The 17,417-nt window shown below is 39.2% G+C and overlaps 1 protein-coding gene across 3 annotated transcripts in view; it reads left to right on the forward strand.

Moving 5' to 3' along the window:
* The first annotated feature begins 716 nt into the window (after nt 1–716).
* Nucleotides 717–17,417, forward strand: part of NCOA5 (nuclear receptor coactivator 5) — a 30,608-nt gene continuing 13,907 nt past the window's right edge. For 2 of the 3 annotated variants that reach the window (XM_020965502.2, XM_020965504.2), the window contains exons 1-2: nt 717–970; nt 11,634–11,700. In XM_020965502.2, the coding sequence (XP_020821161.1) occupies nt 11,663–11,700 (38 nt within the window). In that variant the 5' untranslated portion in view covers nt 717–970; nt 11,634–11,662. Of the gene's footprint in view, nt 971–9,167; nt 9,481–11,633; nt 11,701–17,417 lie in introns of those variants that run through there. The other variant, XM_020965503.2, reaches the window with a different exon arrangement.

A 17,417-nucleotide genomic window follows, 5' to 3' on the forward strand; every position in this document is an offset into this window, starting at 1 on the left:
ACTGTTATGACCAGCAGACAGTGTAGAGACACTGCCTGCAGTAGTAAGGAACTGGATTTGTAGCCTAGTGGACCTTGGTTCTAAGCCTGGCTCTGTCACTACCTGCATGGGCCTCAGTTTCTTCCAACTGTAAAAATGAGATTAGACTAGATGGCTTCTAAGGTCCCTCCAACTCTAAAACTACTATCTACGATCCTATCCCTCCACCCCACCCCCTAGCTCTGAATCTCTGATCCTATCCCACTCTCTAAGGCTTCCCTCATTAACAGTATTAGGGAAGATTGGAAACATTCAACAATTTCACTTTATAATTCAGAAAACTGAGCCCAAGTGAGGGGCAGTGATTTTCACAAGGTCACACAAGTGGCACACCGAAAAGTCAGAGTTTGAACCCAGGACCAAACGCAAAAAAGAAGAGGACACCCTGGTGCTTGGCAGGGGAGACCGGCTGGGAAACGGAGATGCAACGTGGTGTCTCTAGGCTAAGTGAAAGGAGTGTACTAACTCAGTTCCCTAATGCCCCAAGGAACCGTCACCACCTGAAGCTCGAAAACCGCTAACCGCCACACCCAACCGCCCAACTGACGTATGCACCGCCCCCCCACCTCCCCGCGCCCAATTTATAGACAGAGAGGGGGCGGGGCCCGTAGCCCTCCTCGGTGCTTCCGACTCGCCCTGCCGTAAACCGCCGTTCTCTCGCGACACTGCCGCGCATCCGTTACGTGCGCGGCCCCCGGGCCTTCGTCCCCGTCCCCCTCCCCCTGCCCGTCCGCCTCCCACCCAACTTTTCCGCCCGGGCCGCCATTCTCTCGTGCCCGCGCCGGTCGGTTGGTGGCGCCTTTGTCCTACGACGGACAGCTACGAGAACAGGAGGCCTCAGCGGCCTAGGGGTGTGTGACGGCTGCGGTGGTGGCGGTGGCTGCCCCTTGAGGAAAAGAACGGCTGGGGAAGGTCCACGGCTGTGGTAGCGGTGAGTGACAGGGATGGGCGGAAACCAGGAGTTGTCAGCTAGGGTCTACGCGGTACTGGCTAATCGGATGGCAAGGCTGGGATGGGAGGATGAGGTGAAGGGAGAAAGGAGCCCGTTCGGCGCGCGCCTCCCCTCCCCCGCTCTCTCGCTCCAAACCCGGGCCCCCCCCTTTCGGTCTTCGGTCCTCTTTGGCCTCGTGCGCACCCGCGCGCTGTCCTCTCCTTTCCTTCGCGTCGCCTCGCGCGCTCCTCCGGGCTCTTCTCCCCCCGCCCCCCAGCAGCGTGGCGCGCGCTGCGCCAGGGCGAGGCCTGCGGAGTCTGAAAGGTTGGAAGGAGCGCGTTCCCTCCGCCGCTTGCGCGCGCCTCTGTCCCCACCCCACCTCCGCGAGCCGTCCTCCCTCAGGCCTTCTGGCCGTCCCGAATTGTCCCTGTGCGGGACTGTGTGCCGGAAAATGATGGGGCGCTCCCAAGCCGCGGAGACCCACAGCTTCCGTTGGAGTTTGAGGATTGATTATGCCTTCCCCCGCCGCCCCGCCTCTGCCTCCAGCTTCGCCCTGGAGCGGTTGCCTTTGGCCTCTCCTCGCGCCGCGTGCAGTAGTTTTGTTCTGCTTGAAGCACCCGGGATGTGAGGTGCCTTGTGATTAGTACCCCACGATTTCACTTGCGTACTCCGTTGTCGTTAACTGACTCGTTAGCGATCGCTCTTGTTCCCAAAGGACGGTGTCAAGAGCGCACCTTTTAGGGTGTTTGCTCTGTTTCCTTCAAGAGCAGCCTGGTAGTTTCTTAAAAAAAAAACACACAAAAAACCCTTCTACGAAAGCTGATGGGAAGAGCTTTTGGTTTTTGAACTTGGGAAACAGAAATGGTGACGCTGGCTACCTAAATCAATCTGTGCCGTGAAAACATGACGTTCAGAAAACACCCGAAGCTCAATCCTTGTTTTACTCGGATTAAACAAATCTCACTTGTCTCTGTTTGTTGGCGTATAAACGAAAGGATGGTTTCTTCCTGAAATCTAGTTTCTGCATCATCCCTTTCCTCATCTTTCTCTCATCCTTGAGATTTTCTCTGAAGTTTACCACATTCTTAAATGTGAAGTCCAAAACCAAGTTTGTAACTTCTAATGGAAATGACCCTCCCAGAAGCAATGTTCAATGTTGCATGCTTATAAAAATCTATTTGTTGAAGCCATTTAACGTGTCTAGGTTTTTCACAGGCCACAGACTGTTATTAGAGTTTGAAGGGATGTCAGAGGTCATCTAAAGTCTGTTCATTTTCCCATATGTTTTTACAGGCACTTTTTAAGTTATTTAAAGGGGAATTGTTTACTCTTGGGTTATTCTAGCGATTTCTTTTATTAATTCAGTATTCTTTTGAGGTAATGGTGTGGTTTTGATATAGAAACTGTGTAAGACTGGGGTCTCCTCCAAGTTTCTAAACAACTTCCTTATGTAAGGGGAAATTAGACTAGATTTCATTCAAGAATCAGTTTAAGAACTTTGTGGGAAGAGTCATCTTTGTACAGGGATTTGAGAATTATGATTTCCCCTTCTCACCGAGAAAAGATTGGATATTTGAGTCTTATTTTTCCAAAAAATTATCACTATTACCTCTACATCATTGACCTGCAGGTGGCAGTGCATTTCTGAGACACACTTACTAAATAAGAATATCTGAATAAAATTTTACTTTTAAGAAAAGGAAGTCTTGGTAGAGAATGTTTAATATTTGGGGTTTTTTCTACTTAACGTTGCTTACTTGTGTTTGACACTTTGTGTGAAAAAAATGAAATAACCATCCCAAAATACAAAATTCACATGATTCACTAATAAGGAAGAGTTTTGCCTTCTCACTGGTTTTAAGTGACAGTATCCCATAAGCGTGACTAAAAGGTTTGTCCTGTGAAATAAGTGTGCTAAAATCTTTGGAATGAAATTTAAGTGAGCTATTGATTTTTAAAAGAATAATGACCTCCTTTCCCCTCCCCTCCAGAAGAACTCTACATCCTGTATTAGTGAATGGTAGTCATGAAGGGATCAAGGCACTTTCTGAAAAGGTAACAAATAGGGCAACATAAAACAGAATGACAGCAGAACACATAATGCCAGCATGCCTGCTGCTTTTCAGATAATTTTATTACCACCAGAAATAAATACTCTCACACATTGTCAATTTTTCCCTCCCTTGCTAAATAGGGAAATTGAATAGGTCAACTACACTTATTCTTTTTACATTAAAGAAATAATTGCCGCCCCCCAGTCAAAATTCTACTAAACTCTAAAGATGTTTTTCTTACTTTGCCTTTAAAAGCATTGCTTTCTATAAAATTTAATGTTTTTTGACCTGTCTAGTGCAATGCATGTTTTTAAAAACTGTAAAGGAAAATATCTCTTATCAAGGAAGGAGTAAAGTTAATTTGGATGTGAAATTGTTGAATTTCTTAAGACTAGTTTGAACCTGTAAATCAAAGGTAACCTTATGAAAACTGTATAAAACTTTGGCTTTTAAGGAAGATAATTTTTGTATCCAGTTGAACATTTACATGTTGAAAGTAGAATTGATACAGGAAATTTATTCTTTAAAATTACTTGTGTTAAAAAAAATTGTGTTGCTTTACCAAAAAAAAGCTGTTTTAAGAAAGAATATAGGTTTTGTAAGAGAAATTTATAATTTATTATCACCTATCTATAATAACTTTTGTTGCTAGTACTCATGGTTTTTGTTCCAAATAATAAAGGATGTAATTTCCTTTTTGTCCTGATATAAATCCCATTTGTGTTTTTCCCTGCAACAGGTGAGGATAGACTAACAGACTCCTAAAATGGTATGAGTACATTGCTTTGATGCCATATTAGTGTGCTTTTTTATGGTTTCTTGTGTGTACTGAAGGAAAGTTCACACTGAGTTCAAAACTCAAGTCTGCACAAGAAAATGATTGAAATGGAGGCAGTAGATTGTAATTATAATTGTAACAATAGAAATAGAAGTAGTGGATTGTAATTTTACTTTGTAACAATATTCAATCACTATGTAGCAGTTTTCCAATTTAGAATTGCAGCTCTGGTTCATGGATGAGTTTGTATTATTAGGTTTTGAGCAAAAAAACTACAAAAATTTTGTTTGTTTAATAGTTTTGTAGTAGTTAGGAGTATCTTGAAATCCATTTACCTTCAAAAAGGAAGGGACAAGATGAGGGACTTGTTCATATTAAGTATCTTTCAAAGTAATAGAAGCTATACAGTTAGAAGTAGTTTCTCCAGTATAATTGAAATCTCCTTTTTAGACGTCTTATTCCATTTTAAAATTCAACTATGTTTAACCCTCAGACTTTAGATATTTAATTCGGCTAACAGCATTAGGCTACTTTCACCTTCTTTGATTAAAAAGAAAGAAGGCCTCCAAACTTATTAACTTTAGATTTGCTCCCATTTTGCTTCTAGTGGTGTGAATGTGAAGTGGTACATATGTCCATATTTTTGTGAAGACTTGCATTTGATCTGAAAGCAAAATGTCTCAAAAGAGCAAGAAACCCCACTGACAACTCTGATTCACGAAAGTTAGAGAACTTTAGTTGTCAGTTTGCCCCCAAAGAGCCACAAAAACTTGGAAGGCATATTATCAAAATGTGGCAAGATCAGTGGTTAGCTTTTTATTTTCCACCATTTTATGACTGGGAAGTCAGAAAAGGAAGCTTAAAATTTTAATGCTTATCCAAAGAATACTTTTAAAGTCCATCAGATGGTATTGAACCAAATTAGTAGTAACAAATCTTTTTAGAACATTAACATGATTAGAACTCTGTAACTTGAATTCACTTCTTTCACCCTGGATATTTAGTGCTTCTATTATCTTTGGAGATAACAATGTGAGTTCTACTATTTATACTATTCTAAATGCTTTTATTCTTAGTGAAACCCATAGTAGTGGCTTCTGTAATTACTGTGACAGATTGAGGGGAGGAGAAGATAAGTCTTCCCCTGAAAATCCCTATTTTAGGAGAAATTAAGTGTCAGCTTACTACATAGAGGAAGGGGTAGACAGATAAAGAGAATAAAGATGTGTCATTTTTCAGTTGTGTCTGATTCTTCATGACCTCATTTGGGGTTTTCTTGGCAGAGATACTGGAGTGGTGTGCCGTTTCCTTCTCCAGCTCATTTTACAGATGAGGAAACTGAGGCAGACTAGGTTAAGTGAATTGCCCAGAGTCACACAGCTAGTAAATGTCTGAGGCCTGCTTTGAACTCAGGAAGATGGGTCTTCCTGACTTCAGGCCCACCACTCTGTCTAGCTGCCCATAGAATGAAAACTAATTATCAGTAAAAATTCAGTCTTTTTTTCTTGAATAGTCTGATATAATAAATGAATAACTTTGAACCACTTGATATCTTTGAGGAAAAACCTCTGAAATCCATTATTAGAGATAGATAACTTTCTTATGCTCCATACCCACCAGACCTGTCCCTCTCTTCCTCCCTATTTGAACTAATGTTCCATCAAGGACACTAATGATAATTCTTTCATTGGGAGTGTTCTTGCTTCTTAAAACATACAGTAATACATATTACAAAATCTCATCAATTTGGACTCATTAATTCTGAATGTATATTTAGATGGAGGCTATGTGAAACTATGAAAAAAGTTTACTGAGAAAATAGAATATATGATACTGGGGTGTGGGGTATAGTTTGCCTATTAAGAGAATAAATTTTTCCACTGTTTTTGGGCATGTGTGTGTACTATGGGATTATAAATTTATAACTAGAAGGGATTGTAGAGGTCCTGTAGTCTAGCTTCCTTATAGAAGAGGAAGGTGAGTCCCAAAGTGCTGAAATGACTTGTCTGGGATCACACAAGTGGCATAACTGAAACTCAGGTCACCTAACTGCAAATTTAGTGCTCTTCCATAGCACCTTTTTACCGCTACTGATATGTTAAATATAAATTATTCTACGTAGTTCCCCCAAGGACCTCTACTTAACCATCCATAATTTGTTGTCCCAGTTGAGCTAGTGAATGTTTTAATAGAACTGTATTTCTTTTTTTTTTCTGGTTAGGCATTTTACTCATTTAGATTGGCCATCTCCCTTATTTTTCCACAGTAGTGAAGGCTTTCCATATCATTCTGTTTTTATCCAATCATTTATGCTATGAGGTGGGACAGATAGTATTATCTACATTTTTCTGATTGAAAAAGCAAGGTGCAATGACAGTAAATAACTTAATCAAGGTCATACAGCTGAGTGGATATTAGATGTCCTCATTCTCAGCCCAGTACTATTTTCATTAGGAAAGCAGAACAGTGTAATAATAGAATGCTAATAAAAATTTTCATTGGGATTGTTTAGGTTAATAAAATATCAATAACAAAGAAAGGGCAGAGGGGTTGTATAATGGGTCAATGGAGATTGTAGATTTAGCTAAATAATATATATTCTACCCTGTTTTGACAGTGGGGTCCCTGCGGATATAGATGTTGGAACTGGTTATCATTGTATTATCTAGACAGATCAGTATTCCCTAGGGCCTCTCAGGAATAGTAGAATACTTTTCTTCATTCCTCTTTCTAGGAATGATGTTACTTTTGTCCAGTTGCAAGTAGGTATATTCTTTTGTAGAAGAAAAGTAAAGCAAACAGAATGAATGCATCCTTGGTGCTGGAGTTTTCCAAAGTGTAAGGAAGCACATACGGTGGTGGTGGTTGTGGTGGTAAGGTGGTGGTAGTAGCAGTAGTGGTAGTGGTAGTGACAACTAACATTTATGTAGTGCTTAGTATATGCCAGGCACTGTGATAAACATAAAGGACTGGTTTAAAAAGAGTAGCAAAATTTGGTTGATGAGATTATACAGTACATCGAATAGACATATCTAATTATAGAATGAACTAGGTTTGGCTTCTAGAAAAAGGAATAGAAGGAAAGTAGTAGTTTTTGGATATCCTCTCTTGGCACCCCGTGCCCTCCCCCATTGGAGAGCTCGAACACTGTGACAGTCACTTTTCTTGACAACGTATTTTTCTTTTAAAGTGCCATATACTGACATCTTTCTCATCACCGTATCTGAGTTGAATAATTTCTGATTACTAAGATTTCATACTTTTCTAATGAGTCTTTGGGGTAGTTTTATAATTGTGCTATTTATATCATCCCTAGGAACATTACAATGGCTAGGTGGTGGTGCTCTCCTTGGGTATTAATTCCTAGGCTCACAGTGCTACTAATAATTCCAGCCCTCAGTGTGTTCCGTTGCTTAGGGATTCATGCCGTATGAATGAAGAGGTCCAGATTTTGGAGGGGAAGAAGGGTTGCCTTTGTTAAAGGCAACTGGGATAGGTAAGGTAAGCTGCTCTCATATTTACTACTTCATGCAATATGTATTTTTCACATGCAGATTTATCTAGAGACCACTGTGTAAAACATCTAAAATATTAGTCAGAAATAAAACTGTATTAATAATGAATCTTTATTTGGGAGTTTTCACTTTCTCTTTTGTGGACTGCAAACATTCAACTCCTTCCTGTTCAACTGATCTTTCAAATTATTTTGCATTATGTATTTCTATGCGACATTCTTTGAATTAGTATGTTTTCTCTTCTTTAAAAACACTTTACCTCAGTTTTCAAACGGTCACTTGAAAATAGATACGTATTTAATCCAAGACTCTGCACCTTTAAATGTAATAGTTTTGAGTGACAGTAGGTGGTTCGGTGGATAGATTGCCAGGCCTGGAGTAAGGAAGTCTTTCAGACTTCACATCTGACCTCAGACACTTCCTAGCTGTGTGACTCTGGGCAAGTCGCTTAACCCAGTTTGCCTCAGTTTTCTTATCTGTAAAATGAGCTGGAGGAGGAAATAGCAAAACATTCCAGTATCTTTGCCAAGAAAAACTCCAGATGGAGTCATGAAGAGTCAGACATGACTAAAACAACAATAAGATTATTAGACCACTTAAATTATAGAAATAAACATTTGAGAGAGAGAATGGCAGCCTACATGTTCTGGGTACAGATGACAGGGTAAAGGTAGAGGGAAAAGATGGAATTTTCTATCTTCTTCCTAGACACAGTTTGCCCAATGTCTTCATGCTAATCTTTGACACACTCCACTATGGTTTGGTCTTCCTGTAAGTACTTCAAAATAACAACTCTCTTATTTCTCCCTTCTCCCCTACATTAAACTTTCTCAGTATAGACCATCCTGGCCTAGATAGATGTTGAAATTGAAGATATTTGATTAAAGGAATTCATATCAAAACTCTTTGACTAATACCAAAAATATTTATTTTTAAAAGGAAATCTTTTTAGTGGACCTTTGGTGGGATTATAAATCCAGTGGAGGAGAGATATTTTGAGGAGGAGTGGAAGGTAGATCTTCCTGGTTCTTGAATCATGTCATTTTGAAGTTGGTTCCCTTAAACTGATTTTGGTTTTCATAGCTTATTCATCCTTCTTCCCCTTAAAAACCTACAGATTATCTAAAAATTCAGTGAATTTTTAAAAATCCTAACTGCGGACCCCTACTGCTCTTAACACCCCCTCAAAAAAAAAAAAGACATCAGTCCAGTTGGGTAGAAAGAAAAGCCTGTTTGATTTGTCCAAGTCTTGTCCTTTCCAGACAAAAAAATTAGTATAGCTTCCTGCTCTTGGTAAAGTTTTGCAGTCTACAAAAGACTTGAATAAAGAATGGACTATTCAAAGCACAGGAAGTCTTAAATTAGGGTGTCTAAATTAAGACTTAGTATGCTACTTTTAAAAGGTTGTTGATCTATGATTCCTACAATGAAATATGGAAAGTTGTTTTCGAAGCTTTGTAGAAGAAACATATATTAAACCAGACCAGCCAAATATATTTCCTAAATTTGGGGCTCAATCATAGTATCTTAGAGCTCGAAAGGAATCTTTAAAATCATCTAGTCTAATCCCTTTGTTTTGCAGATGAGGAAACTGAGGCCCAAGGAAGGGAAGTGGCTTGGCACTTGTTTACTAGCATATTGCCTTTTCACATAAAAGGAAATATTTTAAAATTCATACTCATACTCAAAGGTAAAATTCTGTTCAAATGATTTAAAAGTACAAAGCATTGTAAAAAACACTTAAATATTTTACTTTAGAACCCATTTTTAAAATTCTAGCATCCCTTAAAATACTTATTTCATTCTCACTAGAAATACTTTTGGCATTTAGGCCATATAACACACTTCTTTCCATTTTTTTCCACCCAACAACAGTGGGCATTGGGCAAAATTATGCAATGCAGTGTTCCATACAGCTGGTTGGTGGAAGAGCCAGCCAGAACACAGGTCTTCTGACTCCCAGGCTTGAGCTCTTTTGCCTCCTTCTGAACCTCTGTGTGTCTGCCTGTAAAACAGCAGTTCTCATCCTGTCCCCTGGCCCTACCTCTCAACAATGGTGTTGCACCCTGTAGGTGCTCTGTGCACAAACAGCCTACTGGTGCAGAAGATCCTAGGAAGCCCCAGGAGCCACTCAGGAAAGGAAAGTTGCTTTCCAAATATAAGGTAGGGATAGGTGAGTGGTGGGCAACTGTCCTAATGGGCCAGAGATGGAGGGTGGAGGGATCTAGTAGGGATGGAGCTACTGGAAATGTTCAAAGGCTGGATAGCTACTTATCAAGGATATTAGAGAAGGGATTCCTATGTAGGATATGTTTTCTCAATAATTCTGTGGCAGGTAAGGGTTTGGATCAGATAACCCTAAAGATCTCTTCCAACTCAGATTCTGTGATTCTTTATTATTCTAAAGTTGGTATCAGTAGGTGACATTCTAGAGTGAATAGAGTTACCTGTAATTTAATGGAAAGCACATGTTAGTACTATTTTTATCACCCATTACCTAAATATTCATCTGTCCAGAATTTTTAGGTGCCTACAGCAGAATATAGCCCTGATTTTATAGTAGATGTTTTATAAGTGCTCTCACAATTGCAGAAATACTTTTAAAACTGGTGAAATGATGAGGAAGATGATTAGATTCCTATTTGTACCTGACACTATGCTATATTGTACAAAATGATTGAATAGACAGACCTTCCCATCTTTAGACCATTATTCCTAACAGCTAAATGATTCTAGTGGCACGTTTTCCCTAAAGAATATAAGAATATTCAAATCTAGAAATAAAAGGGCTTAAAGAGCTGCAGATTGCAGTTTGTAGAGGCATGGTCCAGAGTATGACTGCCTCAGAACTATTGAGAAAATGTATACTATATTTAAAAAAAAAGTAATAATTGCAGCCAGGCCATGCTAAATAAAAAAAAACCTACCTTCTATTTTTGTGAAATATGCTTCTGTTAAGTTTTTTTATTGTCCTCAATTTTTAATCAAAGGCTATTGACCTTTTTTCTTAGACTTAGTGGAGAAAGCTTCCTGATTTAAAAATGAAAATAAGAGTATTCTCATTTGAAGATCCAGTTAGAATAATGTATATTTAATTGACCTGGAGAGTACAACACAAAGTTAGCTACTTTCTTTGTGGGATCTTAAGACTCTAGGTTATAACACTAAGTTTCTCCTTAGTTGTCTCAGTTCAGGAATTTGGATAGGAATTTTTTTAAAAAACTAATAATCATCTTTAAGCATCATAGCTTTCTGAATGCTTAATAATATTTGATAATATACTTTTAATTGTCCCCATTTGGATTAAGGAAAACAAAACTTTATCACATGATTGACATTTCTAAACCAATTAGTTTTCCTGGATATAAGTAAACTTTGAGTTCCATTATTGTTTCATTGAATACATGTCCTCTGGTACGTCATCACTTCTCAGCTTCTCCAGTGTTCTCATTATCCATAATGTTACCAAGCAGTTTTTGGCTGACCATGTTAGTGTATCTGTAACTTCATGATTCTATGTTAGTCTCCTTTTTGTACTTTATGTACTGTGTGTGCCAGGTTCTTCTGATAGAAATTTATTTAAAGGAGCATTTTTAGTGAAGTTACTAATTTCACTATTATAATTTATAGCATGTATTACTTTACTTGGGTCTGATAGACCAAATGCACTTGAATTGGAAGCAAGCTCTATGTCTGGGCCCTTGAAAGTTCATGCTTGACTGTAAAGGGTGTTGAATTTTAGAAGGTCATAGTAGCATTCCATTTGACAGGACAATCAACTATATTTCTGCCATCTCATTATGGAAATTTCTGTTTAATGGTAAGGCAGCCTAAAACATATGCCTGATAAGCTGGGCTGCTTGCCTTCTAAAACATTGTAAGTTTTGAGCTGATTCTGGTCAACCATCATTTCACAGTAACAAAAAAAAAATTGCTTAGCCCTTTGTTCTTTTTTACCTTATTAAAAACCTCAAAGGCCCTTCAAGCCAGTCCATCTGAGGGCTGGTGAAGGGGGCTAAATTTGACCCTTCAGGAATGGTGGCTTCAAGACTTGCCACAGTGTTAGTCATTAAAGAATCAGTGTTGCCAGAGACTTGTATTCGTTGTAAATCTGAGAGCCATTCCTTATCAAGTCATGACATTGTACTGTAATAAAAAAAAAGTTGCCCAAGTGACAATGTGTCTTTGCTGAATGGATTTTTCTTGCACCATCTGTTTGGCAATTGTATTTTTTGTTGTTGCTCTCATTTGAAATGTGCTGATGATCTTATTTTTATTCCATAGCATTGAACAGATGGGTTGATTATTCTTTTCAGATATTAATAAGGCAGCGGAAAGAAGAAATATGAATACGGCTCCAGCAAGACCCAGCCCAGCACGAAGGTAAAGTACCCTGAAGCAGCGAATTACCCTGGGAGAGTCGGGCTTTGGGGAGTTAAGCCAAACTTCATCCACCAAGTGTCTCTTCTTCCCTTTCCCCCCAACAAATCAGAGGCGCTCAAGTGAACGATAAGAACATGAACCATGTGTGAAGGGCCTTGCTGCTTTTTTTAAACATCAGGAGATGCAGAGGAAGCTTTGTGTGTCCAGTGCCAAACCCAGCAGCGAAGTTCAGCGTGCAACGAATGTTGCGCGGGATTTGAAGAGGACAAACTACTGTTTGTCCCTGGCTCATGTATCACTGGCAAGCAAACCTCTGCATCTATAAGGATTGCTTGAGGTCTTCAGTGTGTCCCATGCTGCCCTACTGCACAGTTATCACTGTTTCATCTCTTCATTCTTAAAGGCTGCCAGTACAGACTGGTTTTATGAAAAACGCAGCTTAAAAGGGTGCTGTCCCTGTGTCACACAATCTTTTTTTCATGCACATTTGGGTTACCGACTTGGAAATGAAATCCACCAGCCCTGTCAAAAGCTCCTTTGGAAATGCAGGGCATTTTCCCCACTCCGTTTTACTCTGGGTGTATACAAAAGATATGGTCTTGATGTGACTCTTCAGAATATCGCATATGTTGCTATCTTTGTCAAAAGGAGAAACTTTAATATTGTTATCCCTTCCACCAGAGAAGGATATATTGTATCCTCTCTGCCTCTACAGCTCACAAGTGCAGGCTGTATTTTCAGTTTTGTTGTGGGTTGCAGATGTATTCGTGCCTGATGACTCTAAAAGAGTCAAATGACTACTCAATATGGATTTTTGACTTTGGACCTAAGTTAAAATACAAGTTTACTCTAGTAAACTGAGTACCGCTATTATTTCAACACTGGAAGGGATACAGTGTATCTTTGCCTATACAGTTAACAACATGGGTCACTACTTTGCGTACCTTAGCTTAACTGAACAATTACATTGAAAATACCATTTGGGGTAGAAGGTTCTATGTATTATCAGCTTCACTCACAGATGGAATGATTGCTATGTGGTTTTGCGTATACTTATGCTCGTGTCATGTGTGGAGAATATCAGTAGATTCTGTATGTGCCTATGTGATACGTTTAAAGCACTCTCTGGGTGCATGGTTAGCTTCAGCATTCAGGTCTTTTTCCATTTTGATTGTTCTGCAAAGTAAAGTGACATAAATACAACTACATTGCTACTGTCAGATCTGTGCACCCTTGTGAATTGAGTGCAGAGTGTTAGCAAATAGTCTGGTCATGCCTATAGATCTAGACAGATACATTTGTATGCATAGTCCCACTTGTTCAGATACCTTCACTCCACTGTAGCCACACACAAGGAGTGGTGCTACTTTTGATCTTGTCACCATCCAAAAGTGTTCCACTGCTTCTGTCATTAACACCTATGTTCTCCTCTCAGGTCAAAATTGCTTATCCTTCCATTTCTCCCTGTGTCTTACCTGTCTTGAACCTGTTCTCCATCAGCTAGTCCCTCCACTGCATTTTTCCTAGGCTCTAACCTCTGCTTTGGCCTTTTCTTGTTTAAAAATCTTGACCCTATAGTTAACCATTCATTTTGATACTGTCCTTTACCCTTAAGTCTCTTCCTCCTTATCCTTCTACTACTAATCCCTTTTTTAACCCCAACTCAAGATTACTCCCACCATACACTTTTTCTCCCAAATACTTCTTGCTGAATAATGATGAAATCATAAAACTATGCTGAATAGGTCTACTACGAATTTGTGTTATCCAGTCTCAACTGGACCCTTGCCAATAGTCTCCTTAATCTTTTCCTAGTTGACTGTCCTACTCCTCACATAGTCTGTTCCAGACTTTGTCTTCTGTCCTCAAGCTATCTACACAATTCCCCCCCCAAAAAAGACCCTTCTCCTAAACAGAGGATCTTGACAAATACTTAACCAAAAAAATTAAGTCCATCTGTTGCAAGCTTTTACCTCACCCCAACTCTGTACTCCAGATCACCTCAATATCTTTTCTTATTCTCTTATTTTCTTCTTTCATCTTAAAGGAAATAGTCTTTTTTCCTAGCAAATGCCAGCCCCTCTATTTCTACTCTTGGTCCTATCTCCTTCCTCTTCCAGAAGCTTGCCCCTTCTGTCATTCTTTTTGTCTCCTTAATCTTCAATTTCTAGTTACCCATCTCCTCAAACTATCATTCTATACCTCTCTTTTTTATAGTCAAACTTCTGTTAAAAAAAAGAAAAACTATATTCACTGTATCCATTTTCTTACATCATACCTCTCAACCTGTTGTAATCTAGCTTCCAAACTCATCACTAAATGGAAACTTCTCCCTTGAAGTTACCATTCATTCACCTTTTAACTGCCATATCTAATGGCTTTCAGTTCTTATCCTTCTTAATATCTCTTCAAAGTTGAACTGTCCACGCTCACTCCTCCATGGGCTTTATGACGATGCCCTCTCCTGGTTCTCCACCTGTCTGTTTGACTGCTAGTTCTCAGTCTCTTTGATGTATCATTATGTTATCTTTGTCCTATGTCCTGTGCTTTCCTATACCCTGGGACGCTTTCCTGGGCCCACTTCTCCAGACTCACTTTCTTGGTAATCTCATCAGTTTCCATGGGTGCAATTACAACCTCTGTGTAGATAACTCCCATATCTGTATATCCAACTACATTATCTCATCTGAACTTTGGTTCTGCACCACCAACTACTTTTTTGAAATCTCTAGCTAGATATCCCAAAGGCATCTACAATTCCATTTCTAAAACAGAACTTACTATCACACACACCCTTCCCTCTTCCTAGCTTCCCTATTTCTGTTAAAAATGCCACTGTCCTTTCAGTCACCCAGGTTCAAAACATTAGACTCATTGTCATTTACTTACTTTACGTCGCAGCCATGCTTTTGCCGTTTCTTATAGATTCTATATCCATAATCTCACTTGCACTGTTCCCATTCTTTCCCATTTCTGTCCATGCATGGAGCTACCAACCTAGTTCAGATCCCCACCCCTTCTCCCTTGAACTATTGCAATGGTCTCTTAATTGGTCTCCCAGACTTTAGTCTCTCAGCTCTCTCCAATCTGCCTTCTGCTACCAAAGTGATATTCCTAAAGCATAAGTCTGGCCATGTCATTATCCTGTTCAAGAAGCTCCAAGGGCTCCAACATCCTTCTAGAATGAAAAATTCTATTCTGAAAGTCCTTCATAGCATGGCTTCTGCTTTCCAGGCTTATTGCACATTACTCGCTTTCATATACTCTTATATTCTGGCCAGTCTAGCCTGCTTGGTACCTGTCTCCATGCCTTTGCAGGGACAGTTCTGTATGTCAAGAATGAACTCCTTTCTCAACTCTACCTTGTTGAATTTCTAGCTTCCTTCAAAACTCAGCTCAAGTTCTACTTCTTTAAGAAGTTTGTCCTGCTTACCTTCCCCCCAGGTTGCTAGTGTCCTCCTCCAGGAATTATTTTGTATATATTTTTATTCTGTGTCTACATGTTCCCTCCTACCTATTGAAAGTAAGCTCCTTGAAAGCAGAAACTGTTTTGGTTTTGTCTTTATATCCCCAATGCATAACATAGTATCTAGCACATAGCAGGCACTTAATAAACGCTTGTGAATGAGTAAATGAAAGGTGTATACTGTATATCTTTTCTGTGTACCTTAGAAAGCACAAGTAAATTTTTAGGCATTCTGAGACAACTGCAAAACCTCAACTGAAGTTCAGTAAACCCAGTTTATGTCTGCTGTCCTTCTTACCTCATACCTCTCTGCAGTTGTGCTGCACATGTTAGGTGGACACATCTGTTTTCTTCCTTATGTGCTTCACAGCCCAAGTACTTAAACATGGAAATTAGACCTGTGTTTTCTTTTTTTTTTCCTCTGGCATACAGGTGGATACAGAGTATATCCTACCTCTGTATGGTAAAACTAAAGAGTTCAAGTGAAAACTGACTATGTGGTTGCCAAATAAATTGAAAGTGGATATGTTGTGTATCCATTTTTCAAGAAATACTAATTGGTATAGCTTATATTCCGTGACCTGAGTGGCTTACAGAAGAAATGCACTGTCCCTCCCTTCTAATATTCCTGATTACACTGCAAAGAGTATTCACGCTGTGTCACAGGGAGGTGTGTCCCCTTCCTTTCCTCCCTAAGAGATACTTACAATCAATGTAGTGGTATCTGTGTGTCTCACCTACAAGACAAAACAGTAAGAGAGATGGCAGAAGACAATGTGCCTCCTGTTAATATGGTTTGAAAGGGATGCCAGTTATTAAAGGTATTAATGAATGTTTAACCAAATGCTTCTTAAATTTCCCATTGATGGTAAATAGTCCACAAACATTGGCTGTGTCAGGGAAATAACTACCTATACAGGTCAAAATCCCTCCACCAAAATATTAATGAAGAAGATGCATTTTCTAGCCTTAAATGTTCCATCATCAGTAGAGGGGAAATAGTGTTACATCTTTTTTAAATAACCAAAAATATAAGCAATGTTATTTAGAAACTGCCTTTTAAAATGAACCCAAGTGCCCTTACCAAATGTAAGCATATATCCATGTAGATCACCACTATATTTCTCTTAATGTCACCTTTCTAAGAAATGACTTAGATGAGGTTTTGGGACTGAGGTAACAGTAGGAATTGGCCTGCTGTTTTATTACAGTAAACAATAGGGACAACTGGGCTAATTCAGATTCCATTAAGAATCAGTCTTCCTCTTGGTAATATGTTGCTCACTGGGTTCCCCAGCAGGCTGTCATAACATGATGCATTTTTAAACAGGCATGCTGATTTGCTGGGGGAAAAAAAAGAAGAAGAAGAAGAAGAATGTCCTTTCTGAACATAATATCTAAAAGTGAACGCTAACATCAAAGAATAAAGCAGTCCTTTCTGAACATAATATCTAAAAGTGAATGCTAGTATCAAAGAATAAAGCTTCTCCTTTCATTAATAATGTAGTCCCTAAAGCTAAACACATTAAAGAATGTATTCAAAACAGAACCTCTAAATAATTGGGTCAGTATTTTTGTCTTTATCTCTAAGATAAGAGTTCTGGACAGAAAGAACTGTATTTTAATATTTCTAGTGCGTGGTTAGTCTCTCAAAAGATTTTGTCACTTCTCTTAGAGGTGAGTGTCAGGTACCATTCCTGCTTCAAATGCCTTCTTCCAGCCAAAGCCCACAGTTATTGATGAAGGCACTGAAATGTTGACAGTTACAGTTGGTGCTCACATAGATTTTATGTGCCTCAGGATCTCTTTTCCTTGATTACTACTTTCTACTATAATAAAAATGGTGTGCCATTTGCTACCTCTGCTGAACAAGAGTATTTGTTTAGGTTGGGACTTCAGTCTTCTTCATTTTTCATAAGAAAATGGTATTTAAGTGCCATAGCATCTTTGTTTTGTAAGGTTATCTCGTTTGCTTGAAAATGGTAAAACGAACTCCAGTAATTACAAAAGCTTTCACAGGATTGTCGCCGCTTAAAATGTCTAAAGTGGGCTGGACATCTGCTAGCTCATCTTTCTGTTAAGTAATAACTCCTGAGTGAGTCATAGGCACATATTGCCCTCTGTTAAGATGTGTTCTAATCATCTTGACTGGGAAACTACAACTTCAGATGACTCTACATGAGGGATTCTGCTTTATAATAAATTCAAATCAGGGCCCAATCATCTCTGAATCATTGGGCTTTTACAGATC

Source organism: Phascolarctos cinereus, unplaced genomic scaffold (assembly GCF_003287225.1).
Source record: "Phascolarctos cinereus isolate Bilbo 61053 unplaced genomic scaffold, phaCin_HiC Scaffold_2;HRSCAF=192, whole genome shotgun sequence".
In the NCBI taxonomy this organism is placed as follows: Eukaryota; Metazoa; Chordata; class Mammalia; order Diprotodontia; family Phascolarctidae; genus Phascolarctos; species Phascolarctos cinereus.